Source organism: Lottia gigantea (genome assembly GCF_000327385.1).
Source record: "Lottia gigantea unplaced genomic scaffold LOTGIsca_45, whole genome shotgun sequence".
In the NCBI taxonomy this organism is placed as follows: domain Eukaryota; kingdom Metazoa; phylum Mollusca; class Gastropoda; family Lottiidae; genus Lottia; species Lottia gigantea.
The window spans coordinates 241,140-249,691 of record NW_008709577.1 but is presented as its reverse complement, the minus strand read 5'-3'; the positions used below and the strand labels follow the sequence as shown (position 1 = coordinate 249,691).

General features: G+C 28.8%; 1 protein-coding gene across 1 annotated transcript; it reads right to left on the bottom strand.

Moving 5' to 3' along the window:
• Window positions 1–437: 437 nt before the first annotated feature.
• Window positions 438–2,810, bottom strand: LOTGIDRAFT_80572 (hypothetical protein; the record flags this gene model as incomplete). Its single annotated transcript, XM_009060866.1, has 2 exons — window positions 438–485; window positions 2,682–2,810. Coding segments are annotated over 2 exons (177 nt in total), but the record flags the coding sequence as incomplete, so codon positions are not given.
• Window positions 2,811–8,552: the final 5,742 nt, after the last annotated feature.

Genomic DNA, 8,552 nt, shown 5'->3' with positions numbered 1-8,552 from the left:
ACTATGGGTTGCATTCGGATATTTACATGTCATGTTTTCTCTTTTATCGGTGGATTTGTTGAATGGATATATTGTAATTTAGTCTCTGAACTCGTATTTCGAAGAATCCGATCGCAATTTTGTTATTATCAGAAATCCAATTATTGCACTTACCATATATATGTTATAAGTAAGAATACAAATGTAGTCCTAATTTAACGAGTGTCATCATTGTCATCATCTTTTAATGCTTGCCAATTTGAGCTTGTTTCAGTTCTAGGTGGATATAAACTAAACGCTGATGTAAGAAATCCAGTCCGAGAAAATTCCAGGGCAGTGCGGAAATGAGAAAATGCAGTAGATGAAGATGGAGATGACATGGTCCATGCTATATTTGGTATAGATAATGGTGATATAGTTTTATTACTATGGAATATTTGAGAGTGTTGAGCTGAATCTCGATCTCTTCTTTCCCTCGCTCTTCGATTCTGGAACCAGATTTTTACCTGAAATATTGCATTTATATATTAAAAATATAAGATTATTCTGGTTACACAAGTATTAAAAGACTCAAATTGAGACAGTGAACTGTTAACACTATTACTGATTAGCTTAGCTAAAGATCCCCTGTTTCTGTGACAGGTACGATAGGTCAAACGGATGGCGAACCTGTTCATAAAGAAAGCAAATGAAAGCTTGCAAGGCAAAGTAACTTTCGTCCGTGACAGTTAAGGATTGTTAGCTTTATTCCTCCCAGTACAAAAATTCAACAATGTCAATCTATCTTCAGCAAACTAACAACCCCAATTCACCATTCAAATATTTTATAATCAGAAATCGTAGGGTGTTTTGGTGTGCTTACAAATAATTCATATGATTTACACGATATGATTCATGTTTATAAAACACGTGAAAACAGAAAACCCGACGTAAATAAAAGAAATCATTTGAAGAAAGAACAATAATCTACAAAAAATATATCTTATGATTTATTAGGCTTATATAACACACTATACTTGTAATGATTTATAACCTGAACAATACAACAGCCTATAACAGCTTTCACCGATTTTCTCATATTTTTTTTTAAACGTATGTATTAATAAATCACAAAGAATACAAACATCATTGATAACTGTATAATAATGATGACATATAATAATAACTATATTTGGTTTCAATTATATCTAATGTTAAAAAAAATTCACGTGTAGGCTTTAAAGAAAGAAACAATAAAATCTTCAATTTGTTAAATCAAATTTTTTACTACTGACAATTGGAATATTTTCCAATACGCCACATTAGGTATTAATATTACTTTATCGTCTAAATATTTCATTTATCTGCAATTTAAATTTCGAAAATACGAGCCCTCTAATTAAAGGGCTAGAAAACAGATGGGTCGAGTCATAGAGGGTGATAAATTACCTGCCCTTGTTGTTAACACATCATCACGCTCGTGCCGTACTGTAAACGTGATTGTCACGTGATACAATAATGATAGACTGGAATGTGGACACGCGGTTGACTTTTAATCCTTTTCATTCATATACGATTACCCCTTTAATACATAATTATAACAAATCCAAAACAAAATATAGGACGGAAAGCGTTTGAGGTCGAAGACAAAGAATGGGATGATATCCATGATTACTATAATGTCGGCGTCCAGACATTTCAAGGCATCACGTGCATTTATGTGGTTTGACTAACTAAAGATGTTAATATGTTTCTATCATAAAAAAATATAGGTGAAATAAAAACTAGACATATTCAACTATTATAGTGACATTGCCATTTTGGGGTGTTGATTTGAGTCATAAATATATCATGTAAATAGTCTTCATGAGTACAGAAATGTACGAAAATCGCATAATTCCTTCTAAAGTATCCCAAACTAGGAATTTCTTTTCATATTTCTATAAATTTCTTTTCTATGTTTGACAGTGTCTCAAAATATAACAAGTCTTTTCAATTTGCAAAAGCAGATAATTCTGGACACACATGGAACTGAAGGCTCAAAATTTAACGGTGACCTATGAACATTTACTGATTGGCTAAGCTAAACTAAAATCCCGTTTCTGAGACTAAGGTACGATTGGTAAAAAAATGGAGCATCTGTCCCTTTAAAGGTTTTTTTTTTCTTTATTTAAATCTCTGCTTTTTAAGGGGTAGGAGCAAGAAAGTCTCTTATTGAAAATTGTTAAAATTGATTTTAAGTGAAAATTTAATGCGTGAGCAAAGATGATATAGTAACTTTTCCATGTTGTTCTCAGGAGCATGTTGTCATTGCCCAGAAAATAATGGTTAAGAAGCATCCGTGCTTCAAAACAGGATGATTCAAAAAGTTTTAAAAATTTTCCTACTCACGGCATTTATTTTATCAAGAAATCATTTAGACGGAAGTATATGCCAGGAACACTCTATACAGAATAATAATTTCAATAAAGTTAATGATAGTGCCAACACTGCCTGTCAGACATTAATTAAACATTGTCATAGTGATATATTAATTAATTAATTAATTACCAGGCGGATAATAATAATAATAATAATAATAATAATACACTTATTACATTCACTATGACAGTTTGTGATATAATAATCTAATAATGCAACTCGTTCAATTAACAACTGATGTCCGAAATTTGACGGCATTTATCTGATTCCTATATATGCGAATTTGACAAAATGAATCTTACCCTGGTCTCAGAGAGGTTCAGATTTGCTGACAACTCAGCAACATCCATGCTACTCAAATAATGTGTTCTGCGAAACTTTTCTTCTAAAACTGCTACTTGATGTTGTGAGAATGGTACTCGTGGGTTTCTACCCAATTTTCTCTTTTTGCCATTTTCTTTCTTTTTGATTCCTGGAGATAGATATTAGAAATATTTGTTGGTGTTTGTTCAAAATGAATTGTCCGATATAAACTATCAAAAAAGGACACGGATAGCTATTCTTAAAAGCGTGATCAAATATTATATACTTATATGTAACTCACTAGTTGAAATGAATCACATGTACTTTTTAATGTTCTTTAAATTTATTTTAATTTTTGTGTGCTGAAGAACGGGGGATTGAGCGTAAAATTCAGTTGAGAATATTATACCTTCAAAACTATTTATGCGAACTAAACATTGAATGCAAACAAGGGAAACAATTTACGTTTAAAGATTTTTTGGTACTTTTACTATTTTCAAAATTATATAGTAATAAGTTATGATAATATATCCGAAAAAACCGAAAGCCAGTGATTAATGTGTTAATTTTTACTTAACGAAAATTCTGTCGATAAATTATGATGCTATTTTAGACACTTGCTAGAGTTAAATAGCGCATAATGAATTTCATTTTAGATACTTATATAAAGCTATATATGCGCATAAAAAATTTCATTAATATCTATTTACAAAACTCATTTAAAGCTATAGTGTATGATAAATTTTAATACTATTTTAAATATTCAAATATAGCTATATATCAAATATTGTAATTCCTTACTTTTTCATAAGTTAATATTATAGAGATCCGTTCTCTTAAATTTCATAAATAGAGGATAATAAATATCATTCTTTTTTTTTAGAAAATATGGTATATATAGGCTATATATATATACTTATATTTCTTACTATTTCCCGAAAATCAAATAATTTGACGAACTACAATAGAAGGTGAACTGTTGCTTGCGGATCCTTTCGTGGCCTTTATTTTCTTTTTGCTATACTGTCCAAAAATTATAAAGTATGAAGAAAAATGGTTAGAATAAGAAGGTAACTGGATTTTTAAACTTGGTCATAATTTGGCTAAAAGATTTTATATTCTCAAAAAATTCTCTTTCAGATAATTTCATTGATTGTTTCAGGTTGCTTTTTCATTCGAATTAAATGGCAAACTTTAAAAAAATTCATACTTCTGGTATAATATCTTTAAAAAAACTTATACATTTAAGATAAAAAAAAGTAAAAAAGAAATGTTTTTTCAACTTACTTTGTAATTTTGGTGGTTTATATCTGGTACATTGTAACCATGAAAATGTAGATTCGTCACCAGCATCTTTGGATGTCTCATCACTGCTGTTATTACTGGATGAAGCTGTGTCTTTTTCTGGAGATTTAGAACGGTTTAAACCGAGAATATTATCTATAGAAAATTTAACTTGTCCATCAGGCAGCACTTTCGGCGGCATTTGATTTGAAGATCCACTTTCTGACATGATTAGCTCTCGGTAAACAGAATACTACAAAGTTTATTGTTGATTATCACTCAAGGTTTAATCGTATTGTTCCTTTTTCAGATTTATTTCTTCCACAACATACCCATTGGTTCTCTAATATAAACTGACAGAAGGCGAAGAGAATAACTTGTTAAGGAGCTAGTAATATTATGGTACCTGTCATTTATTTCAAACCCCTGTTAAGGTAAAGACAGGTAAAAATCAACTGCCATCTCATTGGTTTATCTAATTATTAGAAAGATTACCCAGTCTCAGAAACTAAGTGAGATAATGATGGACTTCATCACAATCATCTGGATAATCAGACGATTGGCGCGTGCTGAACATTCAACCTATCAATTAGCAATCGCCGCTCAGAGACCAACATGTCATCAGAAAAGTTTCAAAGATTTAAAATTAATAAAAAAATATATGATACTTGAAAAAATATAATGTATTAATTTTCAATATTGGTTCATATTCGCTTAATACATCAACTGCTGAAATTCAAGCCTAGCAATTTTCCTATTTTAATTTGTTTAAAGACGCCGTACCATATGGTATGATGGTAACTTTGCGAGCTGTTAATTAGAAATATTGGAAACTTGAAAGACAAGGATTACAAGTCAAATGAAATGTTGATTTAATTTATAGATACGTTCTTTTGTAATCATTATTGCCAAAAAATTGAAAAGTATGACAGATAAGTATGAATGACCGAAAGTATGATTTGTTTAAAAGATGGTCTAAACTGTGGGTATAAAGTGTAATAGCTGATACTTTCCTTCTGAAACACAGACCAAGTAGAGGTAACAGTATAAAAATAAATCAATTTTAGGAAGACGATTTCTTACTCAAAAGCACTCTTAGAATTCATATTTTTTTAAAGATTTACGTAAAATTCTGTTCTGGTAAATTAACTAGGACATTTAAGACTAGATTTGTATAAAGATGAGATTTATATGAATATGAAATTTATATGAATATGAGATTTATATGAATATGAGATTTGTATGAATATGAGATTTATATGAATATGAGATTTATATGAATATGAGATTTATATGAATATGAGATTTGTATAGATATGAGATTTGTATGAATATGAGATATATATGAATATGAGATTTATATGAATATGAGATTTGTATGAATATGAAATTGTGTAAATATGAGATGTGTACGAATATAAAAATTTGTATGAAGATGAGATTTGTATAAATATGAGATTTATATGAATTTGAGATTTATATGAATATGAATATGAATTTGTATAAATATGAGATGTGTATGAATATGAAATTTGTATGAATATGAGATTTGTATGAAGATGCGATTTGTATGAATATGAGATTTGTATGAATATGAAATTGTATAAATATGAGATTTGTATGAAGATGTGATTTGTATGAATATGAAATTTGTATGAATATGAAATTTGTATGAATATGAGATTTGTATGAATATGAGATTTGTATGAATATGAGGTTTATATGAATATGAGATATTTATAAATATGAAATGTGTATAACATGCGATTTGTATGAATATGAGGTTTATATGAATATGAGATATTTATAAATATGAAATGTGTATAACATGAGATTTGTATGAATATGAGATTTATATGAATATGAGATTTATATGAATAATGAGATTTGTATGAATATGAGATTTATATATGAATATGAGATTTGTATGAATATGAGATGTGTATAAATATGAGATTTGTATGAAGGTGTGTTTTGTATGAATATGAAATTTGTATGAGTAGGAGATTTGTATGAATATGAGATATGTTTGAAAAGTTAAAGGACAATAGTCATTTACAAATGACAAAAAATGTGAAAATAGAATCTATTTCAAAAACGCAAAATGAAACAATAATCAATGAAAATATATTTTAAATTTGAATTGTGTGATATTTTATGTTTGTTACATGTTTGCTCGAAGATATAAATATTTACGATTTGTAGAATCAACATTAGCATGTAGTGTCATGAACATTAATTTAGCTCTCGAGCTTACAGAGTTTTGTCAGTAAATGATACATCGTAGGATATGTATTCAAGCGAATTTTGAATAAGAAGTATAGATAAACTATATTTTCAGAGACGAGAAACTAATAAGACGAACCAATTTTGAAATGTTGTAATTTTATCCCTGAATAAAGAAAGTGAAAGATCACCTTGTCATAATTATGGACATTTAACGTCTTTAAAATTAAAATCTAGCTCTTTTGGGAATGCTAAAAGGATCACTGGAAATGTAGTCTTTTTAGTGGTTCAATCAATATTACTTTTTTTTATCTTAACATGTCCCTTAAAATGTGAAAGAATTTCGACCTAAAAATGGGGGAATACAACAAATAGTTTTCCACTGTAAAAAGGACAATTATAGAACTTATCGAAACCTAGTCATTTTATGTGAAAGGAAAACTATCTCTTAGAGTGGACATAACATTTTCAATTCATAAAACTTGGTCAATAAGTGTATATCCATCAGTTGGACTTACAGGCGCCATGACTAAAGAAAAAAAATCTATATATAACACAAAATATCCATTAAACTGAGTAGCCTAATTATTCAAAAACGCTTCTAAGCCTAGTAGTATAGAAGAAATATTTGTTTTACTGCTGCACAAAATGAAGGCTTATCAACTGCAATAAATGATTTATAAATTATAATGAAATGGGTTCAATTATTTTGAATTACTTGCCTGTGTAATAAGCTTAAAATTTAGCTCGACATACAGACATGTTGCAATTTTGCTTTTATTTTCTGTCCTTGCTATAATCATTTACCAAACCCAATCAAATTAATATTACATTACAATTTCTTTGTTCGTATCCATTGTAATCTAACAGGCAAAGTATTATTTTTAACCAGTATAATTTTCTAGCTGAACCAAAAGAGGACTCGTTTTGCTCTACTTTGGATTTCACTACTCAAAGTTAGCAAGATCGTCTTTTGAATGTTACTACGGTAGAAAACTTGTTAGATTAAAAATGGAGACAGAAATACATTCTTACACTTTGTAACGATTGTTTTGATCTTTCTTTGTAGCACTTGGAATGTCTTTCAGATGATTATATAAATTTTACCAAGTAAAATTGTCACCATTTAAATCACCCTTATATGTAAGAAGAATATTGATAATTTTTTATCCTTTATACTTTTCACCAAGAATTTTAAGTGCAACTGTTTCAACGGTAATGTCTAGGTAGCCTACATTTTTCTGGCTATAGCTAATTTGTATTTTACAATTGACAGTAACACATCAGAATTGTCATAAAAGAAACTAATCATCTGAATAACAAGAGAACTAAATCAGAAATTAATCTGTTCACATTGTAAAGTAATAATAAAAAGAAGAAAATAAATTTGAAAACAAGAGAAGTTATTAGTGAAGAAAGTATAAAATAACTGTCAACCAGATTGTCACAAATTATTGCTGGTGGCAGAGAACAATGTTTAATATCAGATAAACAAGTCAGCAACTATCACTCCAACCAATATTTCTTTCTTTCTATTTTCAATCAGAAATTAAAAAAAGATATATTAAAAAAGAAAAGAGTATGAAACTATGATAGTCTGTGACACCACCATATTTTCTCTTGGCCAAAATGTGCTGCATTAAATGGATCGGATGGTACAAGTAGGTCGATCAGATATGAAAATTGATCTTCGCAGTGACAGTTGATTCTGAGTCTATGACATGATATAAATTTTGTTTCGAATAGGTTTTAATTTGACAGTTTTTCGTCGGTGAATTAAGATTTTTTTCCTTTTATTTCTAATACCCCCTCCAACCAACACCAACACCCCCCCCACCAGAAAAAAAAAATCCTGTCAGTTTGCCTCCTCATTAATACAAAGATAATAGCTTTATCTTTTGCATGGCGACACCGCCAATTCGTATTGAAATCAACTCATTAATTCTGATTTCAAATGGATAGCTTAACATTTAATTTTCGTTATTATTTTGGATATTTGAATATTTGAAAATATCAATATTTCTTAATTAGTTTTGAGAGTGTTAGTTTACATGTAATTAGTATAGAGTATTGGGTATCATTTGCCATTTAAATCGGACTCTTATCATTATGGAATAAACAACAAATACAATGGTGTCATATAATATTAATCGTTAAAATCTAAACCTTGTAGAGGCCCAATACCTGTAGTACCCATTAATTTATAATTGGAAGAACGATTTTCTGAGAAAAAGAAAGAAAATAAATACACAAATAAATTAATACATTTAATATGTAAAAAGATGAATAAATTTGATAAGTAAATAAATAAATATGATAATTATATAGAGTAAATGAACACAATTAATGAATAAATAAAT